General features: G+C 34.0%; 1 protein-coding gene across 1 annotated transcript; it reads right to left on the reverse strand.

Moving 5' to 3' along the window:
- Positions 1–1749: 1749 nt before the first annotated feature.
- On the reverse strand, positions 1750–13398 carry Prosbeta2 (Proteasome beta2 subunit). Its single transcript, XM_076487213.1, has 7 exons — positions 13261–13398; positions 7211–7292; positions 6152–6249; positions 5011–5151; positions 4538–4712; positions 3916–4067; positions 1750–3583 (listed from the first exon to the last, which is right to left on the reverse strand). Exons 1-7 carry the CDS (start codon positions 13320–13322, stop codon positions 3460–3462), a joined length of 834 nt encoding a protein of 277 aa, XP_076343328.1. The 5' UTR covers positions 13323–13398; the 3' UTR covers positions 1750–3459.
- Between the last annotated feature and the right edge of the window lie 7434 nt (positions 13399–20832).

Here is a 20832-nt window from a genome sequence, read left to right on the forward strand (position 1 = left end):
TTGATTCTGTAATCAAAATCCAAGTAATTTTTTTGTTTTGTGTGTAGTGAATTGGTCCGATGATTAGGGCGCTCATCTCACGTTTCTGAATCTTGTCACCAAACCAGATTCCTTCTTCAACCGCGATTAAAACAGATGGATAGAATTTAACAATCAATAACTGTATTCCCTGGTAAAGAGTAGCCCAAAGGTTGGCGGTGGGTGGTCTATCACTTCAAACTTAGGGACGGCTAACGCATGTATAACTTCAAGAAGTTTTCACAAAATTAAACAAAACGGTTACTTTTTTTTTTTTGTTAGAAGTTAAGCACGTAGCTACACAATGGGCGAGCTGTGCTTCGCCCATCACGAGAACCGAAACCCGGTTCCTAGAATTGTTAAGTCCGCAAACGTAATGCTATGCCCCAAAAGGGCCAAAACAAAGTATGTTTGCTAAAAATCTGTCATTACTGAAAATTGGAATTAATATACACCTACAACTAGTAGCTTTAAGTCGCCACTAGGTTTCCGCTGTCTGTACTGACGGACATGCTAACCAAATCGTATAATTACGTTGCCACAAAAATATATTTATATCTTTAAAAAATTCTTGTGACACTTATGGGTAAAATTAACACAAAAACATTTGTGTTTACTAAGACAGTTAATTAATTTATAATTATTATTAAAATATCTTGAAAGCTTAAACGAAAACTATTTAATTTATATACAAATTGCTCGAACGAAAAGTTCTTTATGCATCAAAGTTTCTAATTTCCACCATATACTCAAATCTGGTACGATTTTTCGTACCCGTTGATGAGAAATTAAATGAACACTCATGGAACCCTGGGAAAAATTCAACGCACTGATAAACTTTGTATTTGAACGTGGAAGAAACAAAGTTCCCTAAACTTTTTTCTTAAAACATTGTATGACTAATATCTCGAAACACTTTCTTAACTCCAAGTGTTTTAAATTGTGCGTACACGGAGTATACGACACTACCTAACAAAGTAGTTCTCTGATGTCTGGGCTAATAAGAGTAGCAACCATGTATTCCGAAACTAACGGTTTAGTTTATGAATCTCGAGTATATTTAACAGAATTTATTGCGAGTTTTTGAAATTCGCGTAAAGCTACACGAGGGATATCTGCACTAGCTGTCCCTAAGTTACCAGTATAAGACTAGAGGGGAGGCAGTTAATCATTACCATCCACCGCCAACTCTTCTACCAACGAATAGTGGGATTCACCGTCACATTATGCCACCCCACGGCTGAAAGGTAGAGCATGTTTGGTGCGACGGGGATTCGAACCTGCGACCCTCGAATTACGAGTCGAGTGCCTTAACGACCGGGCCTCAGGATTTATTAATACGGTGTTTCTCAAAATTTTTGTTCGTTTTAAATAAAGAAAATGTAAATCACATGACTACAGTCATTTTTACACACACATGGTAATCCAAGATATAAAACGATCATACATCTGTGCTTTGAAAATAAAGCTTTATAGTTTTTTCATGATATAGCAAGGTAATTCCGCAATAATTTTGAAACAAAAATTATTAAAGCATTTAAATATTTTATCATTTATTTACCAATAAACGATAAAATTAATGACTTTTGCCGCTATTATACAGACAGGGTTAGATTTAAATAAATAATAAAAGAACAGAGTTCAAAAACAACTAAACAAACCACTACGGATTAAAAACATCGAACTTTGTGTGTGTGTGTGTGTATTTGTTTTAATGATGGTACACAAACGAAACTGGTAAAATTTTTAATTGTGGCTACAGCACCGCCATCTACTGACTTGAAAGAAACATCCAGCTTATCTTTCACATTAATGTATACACATAATGATATATTTTAGCGTCTTTTCTAGTAAGTTTCTAATAACATCTGAATGAAACAGTAATAATAGATTGACATTTCATATTCAAGAAATGTTCACTATTCTTGATAAAATGACCTTAGCTTTGCCCAAACAGTTACTTAACCCTTGAATTATTTATAAGCCCCATGACGTATTTTAATACAATATTTTTGTGAACCACTTATGCACCAAAGAGCTTATAGGTTTATGATTTTTGCCAATAACAAAATCTTAACTGAATTATATGAACTGCACAAACAACATCCTACTAATTACTGTTAGGGTCATCTGTGTATTTTATATAGAAAATAAATTATTCTACTCCAATTTATGTTACTAGTGTTTGGATGTTGTAGCAAACTAATGGACAGAGGATAGTTACCAAACATGGTATGTTCTCTTCGGACCACCAGGAAGCAGTTTGTTTTCGAATTTCAGCCTAAGCCATATAAGGGTTATCTGTCATAGCCATCTCTAATTTAGCAGTAACAGAATATACGAAGGAAGCTAGTCATCACCACTCACCACCAACCATTTTACCACTGAATACTAGGATTGACCATGACATATAATAGCCCCCATAGCTAAAAGACAGGAGAATGTTTAGTTGGACAGGGTTTCAAACCCCCAACTCAGGGATTGTAAGTTGGGTGCCCTAACCACCAGGTCTCCCAAGGAGTGACACTAAAGCTAGAGAGGCAGATCTGATACTACGTTACTTTCGTGTACCAGCTAGTGATGTGTACCATACCAGTAGTGAATATTATAAAAACGTTTAAAGAGCTTTCATTATAAAATGTTTAAATCATACTGTTACACAGCCCTACAAGTTGTTAGCCAACACATATTTTACATCATAAAACAAGAGCTAATAAGAAGCAACTATCTATTGAAATTCGTTTGGAAACTTCCTACTATCATAAATAAAATTAATGTATGCAGAAAAATAGTGCTCACAAATCTGAAATATGTTGTACAGTCACTGAGTTTTTGAGATCGATACCTCAAAATTATCTTTCACAAAAGTTTTCAACAATTACACCAAAGTGCAACATCATTTGTAAATCAAATTATTAAAACTGTTCCATAGACTCTTAAATATTACTTCACTGAACAACTGGTAATTTTAATTTAGATAACACTGTATAGGATGAACCACGAGTAACTTGTCTCAAAGATTTTATTCAGTATTAAAATATAATATTGAAATTTTAATGATTAATCTAATTTTCCTGATAACAATTAACACACCTTTTTATAATTAATTAAATATTCAGCAGTTACTTTTCAATGTATAACAGTTTAACTTAAAGATTACTTCTCACAAATTTGGGGCAAGTTACTTTTGTTTCAACCTACATGCAATCTTAAAGATACAAATTATTTTCTACAAGCTAGCTAACTGTTAATATACAGTTTATTCAGGTGATAAGCGATATTTATTTATTGATTTTGAAACAAGTTACATTTTCTGGTGTCAATAAAAGACGTGAAATATGGAAACATCCAACCCACCCAATACTACAACTGATTGTTTAAAGAAATCAGAGGAAAACAACTGCTAAGAATAATTGGAGCAATGTAGCCAAAATGTTGATATCAACCAGAGGTGTCCATGGGTTCCACTTCTACAGGTTTGATTAACACATCCGTGACATCTAGAGGTATAATATCAGCTTTAAGCACTGCTGTGGTACCTCTTTTGTAGCGATAAGACCCTTGTCTGTAAGAGAAAGAATAATTTAATGTTAGTAATAAGTATATGAAAATAAATTATCTGAAGTTGGCAAACACATTTAGAAGCTCACGAGGTCAGTCACTGTTAAACCAAAATATATTGTAACAACTTCAGTTTTAAAATTAATAAATCTGTACTATATAATACTGAAATAATCAGGATTTTCTACTTTATTCTGTTATTATTACAAAACATAATGAACTCCCATGTTAACTTGATGTTTTTAAGTACATAGAATTTGATTCTCTTTTCACAGTTATGACTACAAAGATGTTATTTGAAGTAGACCAAATGTATCAAAAATACTAAGTGCTCACTTCTCTCCTTTAATGCCAATATTTTCATGGGGACGTAAATGTGTGGCTCCTTCCTTGGTGATCACACACAAGTCCACATTACTTCCAGATCCAAGATCATTTAATATACCAGCTGCAATGGCATCCCTCACTAAGACTTTGCCTTCTTCTAGCTGTGAAACAGTGAGTATACATGTCATGTTCTAACCTTAACAAGCAACAGGGACCATAAAATACGTATTTTCTCACTCATGACTTTTTTTTAAAGCCAATACTACAAACCCACCATCAGAATTTGAAGATTTTCACAAACTATTTATGCATAAAATTTCTTATGGATTCATGACTGTCTTGTTTACATGCTCCCTAATAACATGAGCCACAGAAAACACACAAATAAAAATACTGCCAGTATCACAATTAATGACACTAATTACTAGTGATACTAGCTACGAATTTTACTACAACAAAATGAGCTATTTTCACACAACGTTTGGGTTAGTTCTTCACAGAATACCATAACAAGTGAAAATATAACATTACTCAACATGATACAATATGATGTAAACCCTGCCAAAAGTGAACAGTATGAGAGAAACATGGTAATTTAATGTTTAATATGTACTTGTATGAAAAAATATACCTCCATATTTGCTTTCCAGCCTCTTTCAAAAACAGCCATAGCAGCTAGAGATCCTGAACCCATGGTAACATAAGGAAGTTTGTCTGTTGATCCATGAGGGTAAATACAATAGAGACTGGATCCTTTAGTATCAACCCCTCCTAGAACAAGGGCTGCTCCAATGTAACCTTGGTACCTATGACAAAAGGTAACAACAAAAATAGCTTAAAAAGTTGTGTAGACGTTACAAAAAATGAAAATTTCGGTGGAAAAATTTAAAATACAGTATTGTAATTAAACATTTTAAAATACTGAGTTAGTATGTTTGTTTTATTTCCATGTATTTAAATCTATATCCACAAGAAAAAAAAAACAGCCTGGCAGAGAAAAGAATTACTAATAATAATTCATTTAATCCCAAAAAAAGTAGAAAACTTAATTTAAAAGATTTAAGAACATCACTTTTAACAAAAATTACCTATTTTATTACATACCTAAACAGCATCTGTTTAAGGAGTCGATTTGCTGTACATACAGGAACGACACGTCCAGTGTTGAGTCGATGCAGTTCCAGCTGTGAGCTAATTAACTTTGTTGTCATTTCTGTGTCAGCAGCTGTACCAGCACCACAACAACTGAAATATCACAAAATCATGTTGTTCAGGAAGAGAAATGCATATAATTGAAGTTAAGCTGACATTTAAGCATTTATCAGTGAAAAACAAACTAATTAATGGTACCTTCCAATGTTATTTAGTGCATAAAACCTACTGAGGAAAAATTGGTTTGGTCTGTTTCAAATTTTGTACAAAACTACATGAGGACTATCTGTGCTAGCTGTTCCTAATTTAGCAGTGTAAAACTAGAGGAAAATCAGCTAGTCATCACCACCCACAGTGAAATCTTGGACTACTCTTTTACCAATGAATAGTAGCATTTAACATAACATTATAATGCTGCCATGGCTGAAAGGGTGAGCATGCTTGCTGTGATGGGGATTCAAACTGCAACCCTCAGATGACGAGTCAAGTGCCCTAACCACCTGGCCATTCTGGGCCAAATAAGGAAAGATACAACTGTCATGACCATCAAAACTTCATGTTGCAGATCTACTATACTTTGGCTTAATGTCAAATATTTTAATCTAGTGTTACATATCTACTATACTTTGGCTTAGTGTCACATATCTTAATCTCGAGTTACATATCCACTATACTTTGGCTTAGTGTCAAATATTTTAATTCAGTGTTACATATCCACTATACTTTGGCTTAGTGTCAAATGTTTTAATCCAGTGTTACATATCCACTATACTTTGGTTTAATGTCAGATATCATAATCATGCAGAACCACTACACAACTCCAGAAAAGAAACCAATAACTGGCGTTTTAATCACGTCTACCCACATTTAACATCCAATAAAAGAAGACTGTACACATTTGAAACGTTTCTACCAACTTATTCAGACAATACTTTAAAAAGATTATATTCAGCATTTCACTACAATGTGAAGGTTTAACAGTTACGATAATACTAAAGTGTACTACAACTTCCAGCAGATTATCACCCGTAAAGAAAACAAGTGCACATACACAAATATCTAACAAAACGTATTTCATCTATAGAACACTTACTACATGTTAGGTGCTAGGTAATGAATCTTGGAACAGTTCTTGTCTGAAACAATAGTATCCTCAGTAGCTCTTGTATCAGCTCCCAAAATAATCCCATCCTGTAAGTAAAAACATCAGTCCTGATTACAGATTTAATATTAAAAAAAAAAAAAAAAAGCTACTTAAATGGAAAAACATCTACTAAATCTGTGAATTTTCTTTCTGATAATTGCTGTCAGGTAATCTTTATAAAGTTTCACAACACCTCAATCATACTTAAAGATGGATAAATATTCAGTCTTTAACCCTTTTACTTCAGGTTCGGTATAAAACACACAAGTTCATCTACACATTTGCACATGTTAAGTATTTGCACTATAACTTTTGACACACATTTATATCTTCAAAATATTTAGTACAGTCAAATATTATTTGCATAACCTCTAAACCTCCTAAATACATATCAAATGTTTATTTTCACTAAAGCTATATTTTATGTCATTTTCTACACACTATGTAGGGTCTGTCACTTGACCAACCTCGTAACCATCACAAAAAAAATTGGGAAATAAATATAAATTATGCTTTTTCTGGCTAGAATGAGTACAAATTATGATACTAAAATACAAATGTTTAGTTGAAGTAGCTTAAGTCTGACAATGTTTCATACAAACTGTTAAACCATGACTTCCTTTCTATACATTTTGGTGCTAGTGCAAATTTGAATATTATATAAATAAAAAAAGTAAGGTAATCAGGTGTACTCATATTAATTTCCTTTCTTTGTAAAGGTTATTTATTAGCATGTCTAGTTATTTTCACAAAACCAACTTCTGGGATATTCCTGGATATTTTAATTTGTCTTCTTCAAATAGTGGTTTCCACAAAGGACTCTGAAATCTAATAATAATTACTCAGTTTCGGCAAACACGTTTTGACAATCTCATATTTCTGGTGCATAACCTTTTGTATTTTATTACTAATTCTCATTTGCAAAGTTCTGGAGTATTCACTTACATTACCACACAATTTTCATACAATAATATACACATTTCACACAAAAACATACTCAATACTTACCTTATAAGTGATTCCAACTATAGTAGTTCCTGTCTTTTTAGCATTAGGGAGTGGATATTTTTTGGATGCTAAGAAGGCATTTCTGAAAGCAAAAAAAAAGAGCTGCTGTTACTTTTTACAAATAAACCTTCTCAAGATTGAAGAAGACAGAAACTAAATGTTTCTCTTGAGAAAGGCTTCCCTGATTGATGTTTCAAGTCAAATCAGGTAGACCATAGTAGAATGCTCCCATCAGAATCCACACATGGTGGAGGAGAGGAGGCTGTGTTATTCTACAAACCAAATAATATGAGCATAGAACATCCTCTCCAAGACTTCACACAGCTCATCAAAGCAATAAGTCAATAGTTTGTTAGAATCTTGGGATCCTTCTCAGGCTTTAAAAATGTAATATAACAACCTTATGTCAAACATCAAGAAAGATGTCCTAACAAATCTAGGGGAAAACAACCAGAATACAAAGGGAGGCAGAAGATAAATGGCACAGCATCTCATAATGAATACTGTTGGCAGATTATAACACAAAAATACAAATGTTTGTTCTAAATAGCTTAAGTCTCACAATGTTATATATCAGTCCTGCCTGATTAATGTTACATAACTTGCATTGATGCGGCATATGTGCAATCATGGTATTGTATTCAATAATATAAAACCGACCTTTAGTTTTTACAAAGTAACCCTGTCTCAGCTGTATTTTAGTAGACTAGTATTTTATAATATACAATCACATTTCAATTGCATTATATAGGCATACAGATTATCACTGTATAGAAATACATTAAATTTTCCTTAAAATATAGAGCAGTAACTAAAGAAGTAAATCAGACAATTATCTCTTCTAGTTATGACTTTTGTACTTGAGCTGCTGCTGGTCATAGGTTGCTAAGCCTTTTAAAATTTTACACAAGGAGGATATGAAAAAATATTTTTGTAGGTTTTATGGGTATATAGTTAAGTAACAAAAAAAAACCACAAATTACTATATCAATACCACAGAATTCCTCTAAGATTTATCAAGCTTAGTAACTAAGCTGTATTTAGGTCTAAACATATGACATTTGAAGTACATTAAAAACAGAACCTACCTCCTTGAAATCTTGGTTCAAAAGAATTAAATGGCTTCTAACATATTAAAATGGTTTAGAAAACCTCTAAGGAGCATTCTCAGCTGTTGATTGGTTATTCACATCATATGTATTATATTAAGTGTATATAAAGGACTTTTCAAAAATGTAAAGAAGTGAAGGGGACACTGTTTGATTCTGTGCATAAGCCATATCTCAGCAAAATTAAGACGTACAAGGTTCTTATTTTATATTCTAGCTTGCCAAAATTGACAACTCATGTTCCTAATTTGTACAAAACTATAGACTTAGTATTGACATCATAAACATCTAATCTGAAGCGGTGCTGCATTCAACATACGAAGTGACACACAAAATCCAATATTGAAGAGTGTTCTTTTAATATTTACTTTTGAATTAAGAAATTAACTAATATATAATATTAAAGTTCGAATTAAATCTGCAATTTGATACCAAACTTATCAATAATGATTCATAAAATAGTAGTCCAATAAAATTTTGAATGCAAGTCAACAAATGCAGTGACATGGCCTTTAATCCATGACCAATCACTATAAGGTTAAAGGTTAAAATAGTTTTTAAGACATTATTCTGTATTTATAAATGTCTGCAATAAATGATTTTTTGGTTTATATCACCATTTAACCGCAAGCAGTGACATCTCATTTATTTATGAGCCTTTGATCCATGAAATGTATGGATAAATGGAGTTCCACAGTACATCTCTTATCATCAACATATGCTTAAGGTTTACTTTTGAACAATTTTCCCAATTCTGTATGGTAATGTGCACATTTTAATTGAATAATAAACATTTCACTTTCCTTACTACACTTTAATATCACACTCAAATACAAATTATCTTCCTTTTGTTATAATCATTACAAGTTTCACACTTAAATATTAATTTATAAGATTAAAAAGTAACATAACATTTGAAAAACAACAAAGTACTCCTTGGTCCATCCCATACCTTTGATCAAAACTCCATCTGCCTATAACTAGCCCTGCTTTTTTTTTTTTATAGCACTAAGCCCTCTCTTCAATTCTTCTAGTGTTGATCTGAAGGTGATCAAACCAAAGGTTTGTCAGTCTGTTTCAGAAACACAAGAGACCAGTTTAAAGACATCAAGAGTGATACCAGTGACTGCAGCAAAAACTGTACTGGGTTAAACTAACGAGTGCAAGTAGCAACTTCATGATGCCACGACAATGTCATTGCACAATTATTCATTTTTAACATGAAATGTTTTGCTTATATACACTGCTGGCCAAAATCTTAAGGCCAATAAACAAAGAAAAAATATGAATTTTGCATTTTTAGACTTAACCATTTGAGTAGAGCTCCAAAAGATGAAAATAAGAAAACTAAACCTTTTTTAGCATTTAATAGGGAAAACGTAAACACTGTGAAATTAGCCGAAATACTAGCTAGTTAAGTTTAAAACCATACCAAAAAGAAGTCCTAAACAGGGTAAGAAATGCCCAAAAAGAGGTCTCAGTAGTGAGTTGCACAGCCATCACTGCAAATAACTTCAAACATCTGCTTTGGCACAGTCAATATAAGCATTTGCAGAAGGCTGGCTGGAATGTTATTTCAAGTGGTGAAGATGGCTTCATGAAGATCATGCACTATTTGGAATTGGCATCCATTTCTACAGACTTCCCTTGCCATCCTCCCCCAAACATTCTCAATGGGGTTCAGATTAGGTGAACACGCTGGATAGTCCAAAAGAATCACATTATTCGCCATGAAGATCCAGTCATTTCCACACAAGCGAGGGCCTTCAGTCAATAAGGATGCTCTCTCCAACATGCCAATGTAGCCAGCTGCTGTTTGATGCCCCTGTATAACCTGAAGCTCCATTGTTCCATGGAAGGAGAAAGCACCCTAGATCATGATGGAACCTCCTCCACTGTGTCATGTAGAAAATGTCTCCGGTGGGATATCCTTATCGTGCCATTAATGTTGGAAGCCATCTGGACCATCCAGGTTAAATTTCTTCTCATCAGAGAACAAAACCTTCGTTCACTTTTCTACGTTCCATGTTTGGGGCTCCTCAGCAAAGTTTAACTCAACTGTTTCATGGTGTGGCCTTTGAAGGAGTTTACGGTTTTTGAATCCTTTCTCTCGTAGATGCCATCTTATTGTTCTTGAGCTGCATTCTGCATACATAAGGGCCTTAATCTGGTTCGACGATCAGCTGGTATCTTGCTGGACAACCCATCGAATTCTCCTGCTCAATGCTGGTGAAATTGTCTTGGGCCAACCTCTTGAAATTCTCATTCCGTATTCCTCAGTCTTTTAAGAAATTTGCAACAGCAGTTTTACTACGCCCAATCTCACCAGTGATGGCACGTTGAGAGAGACCTTACTTTTGCAGCTCGACAATTCTGCCACATTCAAACTCTGTCAACTTTTTAGCATTTGCCATGTTACCCAATGTAACACAGAAAATGTCACTGAGAGATGTTGACTAAGCTAATGCTTGAACACAAATGACTAAATTTCATTACGTGGTTACCAATTAATGCTTCGTTTCAATATGGTCTTGAACTTTTGACCAGGTAGTATTTAGACTAATTTCACAGTGTTCACACTTTCCCTATTAAATACTAAAAATGTTTTTTAATTTTATTTTCCCTTTTCTTATTTTCATCTTTCGAAACTCTACTCAAATAAGTGATTGAGTCTAACAATACAAAATGCATATTTTTCCTCCATGTTCATTGACCTTAAGATTTTGGCTAGCAGTGTATTTTATATACTGTAAAACAAATAGTGTTAAAAGCTCACCAATATTTTTTACTTAAAAAATGGTCACTGGCAATGTTATGTGTTCAAAGCATAATGACTGAAGTACGAAAAGATAGTGTAAGTTTCAAAGGATAAAACAACAAAGTTTATAAATTTATAAAATTTATGAAGGTCTGAAAATAAATTTAACTTACAGACAACACAAAAAATATGCTGAGCAAATTTGAAATGTAATGGTTCCACAACATTGGTACAGTCTGAATGACTGATACATAGAGCAACTTACAACAAAGGCTTCATCATATATTTGAAGTCTTCCTTATTAAATCAAATTGCAGCAAAGATTAATTTTCAACCAGAAGCAAAATAATTATACTTACCATGAGATGTTAGTATTAGGCCTGTTATACTAATTATTACTGTTAACCATTACCAGTAATGTCTTTTCACAAGTATAATAAATTATTATATTTCTATTCAATAACTTCTTTTCTTAACAAAAAGAGTGATATTGGATTCAATTACTTATATCTATGCATTTTATAGAATTTATGAAACGAAGACATGGAAGGATAATTTCTACTTTTTGTCCCTCTCATAAAAACCACCTAAAGATCACATGAATACATATTTCTTTCTATGAAAGACTTGTAAAGTTTACACTTATCAAAAAAGCATTAGGTTTTTCTGTTTAACAAAGTTACATCACAAGACCATTTCATTTTATGAATGGTTAAGTCAACCTATCATTCTACTGCTAACAAGTGGAAGCACATGAGGTGTCAAAGATTGTACCTATTAGGTGATTAACAAGTTACTCACGGTACTATTACAAGTATTAGATAACAAGTAACTGTTCAAGTGCTTAATTTATAAACAACTTAAGCCATTCCAATTTATAATCCACATTCCCTTAATCCTACCACATCCTTCAAATATTATTTCCTTAAGAGAAAATTATTTTAAGGACCTTAGCTAGTATCATATGACAGTTCTTCCATCCCAGAATTAAACTTAGCAGCCCTCCCCTGAACCCTATGCAACTGAACACCCTACTCCAATCAAGGCCTAACCAAACCTTTTCATCTCCATACTTGACAGCCCTGTAGTTATAATCTAAAATCCTATTTTGTTTCTCCAACAGTAACAACACAACAGTGCCTTACAATACTAATTGTGCTCAGTCTGGGCTTCCTTACTCTAGGAAGAACATTGATTTGTTGGAGAGTTCAGATGAAGACTGCTAGGATGATACCTGCAATGGAAAAGTTGCCACACAAGGGCAAGTTATCATTCCTGAAGATTTTTTTTTCAAATGACAATTCAAATGAGGTGTTTCAGATTGTTAAACAATCAAGTGTTGTTGATTTTTTTTTTGTACTCAATGGTATGAATGGTAGAACTAGAGGACACAAATATAAATTAACAGTACTAGAGTCATCTTCAGCTAAGACAGTTTTATTTTTCTAAAAGGGTGGTTTGCTTTTGGAATGGATTACGTTCACGTGGTAGATGCAATTAAAGGAAGGATTGGTAATATTTAAATGATAAGGGCTGACTTTAACTGTTTTATGTTTAGTTTAATAGATGTGATGACCTAGATGGACCAACAGGTCCCTTGTTGTTTTTTTTATACTGTATTACATAACATGCAATAACAACACTAAATTGATTTTCATCAAAGTAGTAATTATAGTTTTAGTGGTACACTTCCATTACTTAACGCTTAGTATAATTACATATTATTTGCTGTTTCTAAACTTATGGTTACATTCATAATCTGCCAATACTGTAGCTTGTATATTTGAAATTCTTAAGTTTTAGTACCAATAATACTTATGTTATATAACATATTGCAATCTGTCATGAAGTAAGAGAAAACGTCAAACGATAACTTTTATCCGCTTCATTAACACCACCCAACAAGGTATAACTTCCATATCATATAAGTAATATTAATATCCAGTACTAACTGTGACAGTAATGCTGTCATTAATATAAGAGTATTTTTAATTATTTAAATATTGTATATATTAAAAATAGGCCTAATACTCATAGCATTAGTAATACATTAAATACAGCATTATAAAAACATTTCGTACTACGTTGTTTAAAGGTAAGGTATTTTAAACAATATTGAAAATTAAAAATACTATGTCTGACATCATAACATAAAAGTTTAAAAACTAGAGGAATTACTTCACCTTTTACAATTATCAAAGGAAAAACCTCCTACAGGTAATTGAGGAACAACAGCAGATGCCATTACAAAGCGAAATAAAAGCTAGATTGTCTCGACATCTAGTGGTATCAATAACAAAGGAAATAAATTTACACAACCAAATATTAAAAAAATATATATAAATAAATTATTAATATAAAGTCAATAATGATAAGTATATTTAATATTTCAGTTTTTATATTTGTAGATTGATATCATGTGATTTTAAATTAAATATATCAAGTAATATTAACTTTCACTCAGAGCCAGCTGCTTACATTGCTAAAAATAAAAAAAATCAATAAAAAAGAAGTTATTTAATAAAATACAGATTTAAAACATCTCTTTGCCAGAAGGAAGATGCAGTCAATTTTTCTCAGTAATGAGAATGATGTACATTTTATGTACATTTTAAGTCCCACTCTGGTACAGCGGTAAGTCTACATATTTAAAACCCTACAATCAAGGGTTTGATTCCTTTCGGTGAAATCGGCAGATAGCCCGATGTGGCTTTGTTATAAGAAAATTCGCACAGTACATTTTAAACTCTAAACACACATGTCTCAGATTTGTTTACGGAATTGGGGGTAATAGAAAATGTTTTCCTTTGAATTTACTTTATTGTATCTATTTATCTAAATGGAACTTTCATAAATCTAAACATTCATTCTAATAACTTTACACGGTAATTGTTCCGACTCAATTTGATACCAAATCTCCTTAACAGAGTTACAACACACATTTAACTCAATCCACTCTGAAGTTACTGGCTCGGCATGGCCTAGCGCGTAAGGCGTGCGACTCGTAATTCGAGGGTCGCGGATTCGCGCCCGCGTCGCGCTAAACATGTTCGCCCTCCCAGCAGTGGGGTGTATAATGTTACGGTCAATCCCACTATTCGTTGGTAAAGAGTAGCCCAAGAGTTGGCGGTGGGTGGTGATGACTAGCTGCCTTCCCTCTAGTCTTACACTGCTAAATTAGGGACGGCTAGCACAGATAGCCCTCGAGTAGCTTTGTGCGAAATTACAAAACAAACAAACAAACAAAACTGAAGTTACTATTTTCAAGACATTCTCCAAAATAATTTTATCCTTTGTATTTTTTTTTTGGAAAATTCTAAAAACAAACAAATATAGTTTGTTTTTAATTTCGCGCAAAGCTACTCGAGAGCTATCTGCGCTAGCCGTCCCTAATTTAGCAGTATAAGACTAGAGAGAAGGCAGCTAGTTATCACTAACCACCGCCAACGCTACTCTTTTACCAATGAATAGTGGGATTGACCGTAACATTATAACGCCCCCACGGGGCTGAAAAGGAGAGCATGTTTGGTGTGATTGGGATGCGAACTCGCGACCCTCAGATTACGAGTCGCACGCCTTAACCCATCTGGCCATGCCGGGCCAACAAATATAGTATTTCAACTTTCTTGTTATTATTTTACAGAAGTACAACATCCTGATATGATTATACTAACATTTAGAAAACGATCAATATCTATTACTCATAAATAATAATAATTCAAATCTTCTTTTCAAATTCAAGACACGAACAGACTACAAATTCCACTCATTTCATGGATTGATAACAAATATTCTTGTAACGACTATAAAGCCACCTATAGTAGCAAAACAATGCACCAGTTTAAAATATCCTCCTACGAGCATAAAGAAGTTCGAGCAAAATTGGCTTGAAATACCTTTAAAACTCTAGCTTCAGGAACATTAAAACTTGAACTATCGATCAAAAAAGTTTGGCATCTGTTTTAATTATAAGAGTTGGTTTTAGGTTTTATTTTGTTTTTTACTCTTTAGATTAATTTAGTGGATAAAGAGGCCTAGATGGTACAAAAGCTCTATTGTTGTCCTTTAATACTATGTTGAACGAGCACTTCTAAGCAGCCACCATAATTATTTTCAACTGCATGTTTCTTAAGGCTCCTCCAGTGACACAACGGAAAGTCTGTGGACGTATAACGCTAAAAGGCCTGACATGGCCAGGTGGTTAAGGTACTCGGCTCGTGATATGAGTGTTTGGTTTGAATTTCGTGCAAAGCTACACGAGAGCTATAAACGCTAGCCGTCCCTAATTTTGCAGTGTAAGACTAGAGGGAAGGCAGCTAGTCATCACCGCCCACCGCCGACTTTTGGGCTACTCTTTTACCAACGAATAGTGGGATTATAACGCCCCCACGGCTGAAATGGCGAGCATGTTTGGTGTGACCGGGATTCGAACCCGCGACCCTCATATTACTAGGCGAACACCTTAACACGCTTGGCCATGCCAGTTCCCTGCGGTGTTTCAAAAATTTAAGGAAGAAATAACTTCCTCTGGAATGGAAAGCGAATAATAAAGTGTGAATGACAAGTACTATATTCGATTAATTTTTGAACAAATTAAACAAAAGAATGGAACAAGAAAGTAGGAATATTCTACTTTTCCTAAATAATGAAACTTGCCACCCAAAAGTTCAACTTCCAAATGTTCGTTTAGTCTTTCTATCTCCATGTACAATATCTCCATATTTTGAATGCCTATTTTTTTATTCTAATAAATGTAGCATAAACAGTATTATAACTTTATTCATAAACGTCTTACTTCCCTTGAGTCAAGCAAGTATAACGTTCCGCTCAAAAATTATATAATTAGGGAAATGCATGTTCACTATCTAAGCTGGAAAACCTGCTTAAGCCGGAAATTTTACTCTGTTTCATGCGATTCTGCTTTAGACAGGTTTTACCGTACTAACAGTTAAAAATAAATCCCCAGTGGAACAGCGGTATATATGCGGTATTCGTGATGCGGGTAGAGCACAGATAGCCTTTGGTGTAGGTTTTATCGCAAATATTCTGCTGTTTCCAGCGGGGGTAGTAGTGATGGCACATTGTTCTAATATCATTAAATCAAACGTGTCTCCTTTTGTATAAATCTCCGAAATTATTTTCCTCCCAACACGTAAGAATGTGTTTAATCTGAAACAAGAACATAATTTGATACAAAGAATGAAATGGCCAGGTGGTTAAGGTGCTCGACTCGTAATCTAAGGGTCGCAGGTTCGAATCCCCGTCACACCAAACACGCTCGCTCTTTCACCCGTGAGGACGTTATAATGTAACGATTAATCACATTATTGGTTGACAAAAGAGAACCCCAAAAGTTGGCGATTGGTGGTGATGACTAGCTACCTTCCCTCTAACCTTACACTGCTAAATTAGGGAGGGTAAGCGCAGATAGCCCTCGTGTGGCTTTGCACGAAATTCAAAACAAAAAATGAAATAGTGCTTTCATTAATCAACAATTTAAGTGGAAAACCTATTTACCAGCAACTTATTGTCACAAACTTTTAAAACCAGCTCCATTAAGCCCATTCTTCGACGTTGATCAGCGACTTTGATTTAAGTGGTTTAGCTCTTGTTAAACAAAAAACTATAAATTCGGTTTATTTCTGCTCTGTCCAGAGAGGGTATCAAAACCAACTGAGCTACGAGGCGGCCGATTAAAGGGACTTACATTTCAGTACAGTTTATAAACTGGACACCAAATAACAAGAATCAGAATTGGAAAATCATCAAGGTTATGGCAACAACTGTTTTTGTAGTTAGTTCAAGAAGTAAGACCTTAATTATTCAGCGGTAGATCTGAGGCATTCTAACGCAAAAAGTCGGGTTTCGATACTCGTGGTGGTCACCACACAAATAGCCTACTGTGCACGTTTGTGGTTAACAATAAACAAACAAAAACAAGGAATTAACATAAGGTTTTATAAAGACACAGGAGACACCATGCGGAAACTTTCCGAACAGATTAAATATAGAGGAGTCTATTATTCTAATCAATTTATTCATTCAGTTTCATTTCGACACCAGATGTCGAAGCAAACAAAAATAATAAGTAAATACTTTAGTTCTAAACAGAGAGAGAGAAAAAATATATACAGTCATCTTTCGTCACAAAATCACAAGCACGTCCTTAAGCAACACTGGACGTTGTCACAAGGACAACAAGTGAGTAAAGTTCGGGACTTGGCTTGAAAATAAATCATATGATTGTGACACTTATCACAGAACATGAAGAGGAAAGTCGTGGAAGACTGCGGAACCTTCTCAACCATATTTCGGATCTGGAGATAAACAGAAATTATGTAGGGAAACGAATTATTTCCATATGCAAGAGGAAGCAGTGACAGCTTCAGTGGACTCATATTTATGCATATTATCTGCGACATTAGCTGATCGAAAACATCTCTGTCCAACAGCTGTCATAACCTAGTGGTTAGAATACTCGTCTCGCAATATGTGGGTCTCTGGAACGAATCCGGTCACTAAACATGCTCGCTCTTTCATTCTTGGAAGTGTTATAATATTACTGTCAATTCCACTTTTCGTTGATAAAGAATAGCCATTAGATGCAGCTGATATTGACTCTAATCCATCAATTCACAATTAGGGATAGATAGCGTAGATAACCCTCGAGTAACTTTCCGCCAAATTTAATAAAAACAAAACAAATTCCTAAATATTTTCTGTATGGGTAACACTTGACTACAGCTTGTAGACTATTGTGTTTATTTAGACCATCGGCATTTCCCAACAAACCCAACAATAACATCTTGAGAGAGTGGGAGATAAGTATACCACAGGAAAAAATAATAACAACAACAACAACAACATTGCCTCAAATTCTAAGAAGTGTTGCAACAACTTCTGTTATTAGTTACTTTGTATGTCGAAGTTTTGCACACGTTTACATAAAAAAATCAGAACCACATTTAAACGTCGAACAGAAGCTCCCAGGGTGTCAATAACATGCTTAAAGGCTTATAATAACAGAAAATCTTCTTACGCTACTTATTTTAACAATTAATTTGTATTCATTAATTTCATTGTGCTATATTTGTATTTGTTTACTTGAGTTTTCTGGACTTTTATGTTGTTATGGTATGAATTTAATTTTTATCATGATCTTTAATCACCAGCGACTCAGCTATATGTCTGCGCACTAATAACGCTAAAGATTGGGTTTCGATACCCGTAACGCGTACAGCATTGGGGTGAATCACTAAAGATATATTTTAACAAAACATTTTATCATTTGTTTATTGGTAACTAAAAAACAAAGCAATGCAATGGGCTATTCATGCTCTGCCCCTTACTGTTACCGAACCCCGGTTTCTGGCAATATTTGTTCGCAAACATACCACTGTGCCACTGGGGGGCGAAAAACATTATTTTCAAGATTTTACTCGTAAAATTACTCGTAGATGAGTGTATTGAAGTGGTTCTTTAAATTGAGGATATAATTTTAATACCCTCTTTACAAAGAAGAGGTTTATAGCTGTCATGTCTTTGACAAAATCCGAAGATGATGAATTGTGTAAAATAAATACAAAGACACAGCGCACGTGACAGCCACGCGTACCTTGCCTTCAAAAACAGAAAAGTCTATGTAGTGCAGCTTTGTCAACAAGTTGTTAGATAGACGTACCTATAGATAACAGCAGATTCGCTCAGAAATAACTGGACTAAGTTTTCACATGTAGTATAACACGTTTGGACAAATTTGAAAGGTAAGCAAAATCTTCATCGTCCAAATCAAGCAGGAAACGTAGTGTGCGTACTTTCGCAGAAGTTGAGATAATCTTTTCTACTAGTGGATGTTTAACATGTAAACTCGCTTCCTTTATCCAGTGAATGGCGTCATCTCGTGAATATTTCTCTCTGATAGCGTTAGTTGGCTTTTACTTTCAGTAAACTTCGTAATCAGCCAGTGAAGGATATTCCAGTACCTATACATTTAACCTATTTGCACCATACAATACTGAAATATCTTCCTGGGCACAGAAGACAAAATAAAATAAAATAAAAAAGGATGTAATTAGAACTAGGTAAAGCTAATGACTTTTTTTTGGCCACGTGTTGCCGCCATGACGGAATGTGTGTGTGTGTTTTCTTATAGCAAAGCCACATCGGGCTATCTGCTGAGCCAACCGAAGGGAATCGAACCCCTGATTTTAGCGTTATAAATCCGTAAACATACTACTGTACTTAAGGGGGATCATTACAGAATGGAAACTAAAAAAGAGAACTCTTATATCACTAAAAATATATACACTTTAAATTATTTATTCTTGTTTGACAAAATACTTTATGAAATGTAAGTGCATTTATCTTATTTAAAACAAATATTTTGTTGAAACGACCTAATAGCTCAAAGATACTGCAATTAGGTTATGGTAGTTTGTTATGTTACGCTATTTGAGGTTGTGTGGGCCTAAGGGGTAATAATTTTTGTCGGTTCTACATTCCATGTAATTTTACATACAATAAAATTATCAATGAGCCCCCATTAAGACCATGGGCTCTGAAGTTTAGCCCCCCTCTAGCCTCTACCTAAATACAACATTGCGTTGGAATGTGAGATATGATTAGCTCGATAGAAATACTTGAAGCCAACAGCTTGTATTTATGTGTTCCCTAAGTAAGGAATACTCTTTATTTGATTTTGATGTATTTCTCTACTCATTATTGATAACCAGCAGAAAATAAAATAACTATTATTTCTTTATTGTTATTTTTATCATTCTTTAGAGTGTTCAACATATCTAATTTTATTCCTTTTTTATTTTTTCAATACAGATGTCAGTTTGCTTATACGTATTTAAGACTAAAATAAATTTCAGAGTTAGCCGAACCTCGTTAGATATTGTTAGGATTATGTGTGGTCTAATAGTTCTTATTGAAATTTAAAATTCATTACCATGAAGTTTTTCTAACAGTATACGATATTTATTTTCAAGTATATCGTAACATAAAATTATCACTTAAGTAATAAAACACACAATAAGTCTGACTGATCACAAATGGTTAATCATAATGAGAAGTATTAAAATCAAGCGTGTCTGGCAGAGACTGTTTAGGGTACTCGCTTCGCAATTTGTCTAACCGGTTCGAATCCTGTCAACAAACATACTTGCCCTTCCATTAATGGAGTAATTATAATGGCAGTATGTGATGTTGACTATTTGCATTCAATTTATCCTATTATTTCTAAATTATTATTGGCTAGTGCAGATAGCCTTTGAATAGCTTGGTGCGAAATTCAACAAGTAGGTTGGTTTTCGATAGTTATGTATAAAGCTACACGACGGATATCTAAACTCGGTTTCTAACAATTCTGTGCCACTAAGGAGCGAACGAAATTCAACAAGCAAACGAAATCAGGGTAGCGGGTTGTGTAGCCTTCGGATACGCATGTTTACAAACTCTGATGGTGATGGACAAGTTCACTTTACAGTATGCGAAGGGCGAGACCTTGTTAAGAAAACAAATTGAGTAGTTGCTTCTCGACCTTGACTGTAAATAGAAGAAACGAAACAACAGAACACAGGAACCGCAAGTAAACCGTACATTGGATATTTTATTTATATTCAACATTTGCTAGAAATGACGTCATTTGCTATATACTTGCATAGCTGTATTTTTTAATTGCTCTACAACTTAAGGTTTATATTCATTATGAATTACATGGAAGTATTATATCTCCAGTTTACTCCAAACGA

Source organism: Tachypleus tridentatus, chromosome 2, assembly GCF_004210375.1.
Source record: "Tachypleus tridentatus isolate NWPU-2018 chromosome 2, ASM421037v1, whole genome shotgun sequence".
NCBI classification, from domain to species: Eukaryota; Metazoa; Arthropoda; class Merostomata; order Xiphosura; family Limulidae; genus Tachypleus; species Tachypleus tridentatus.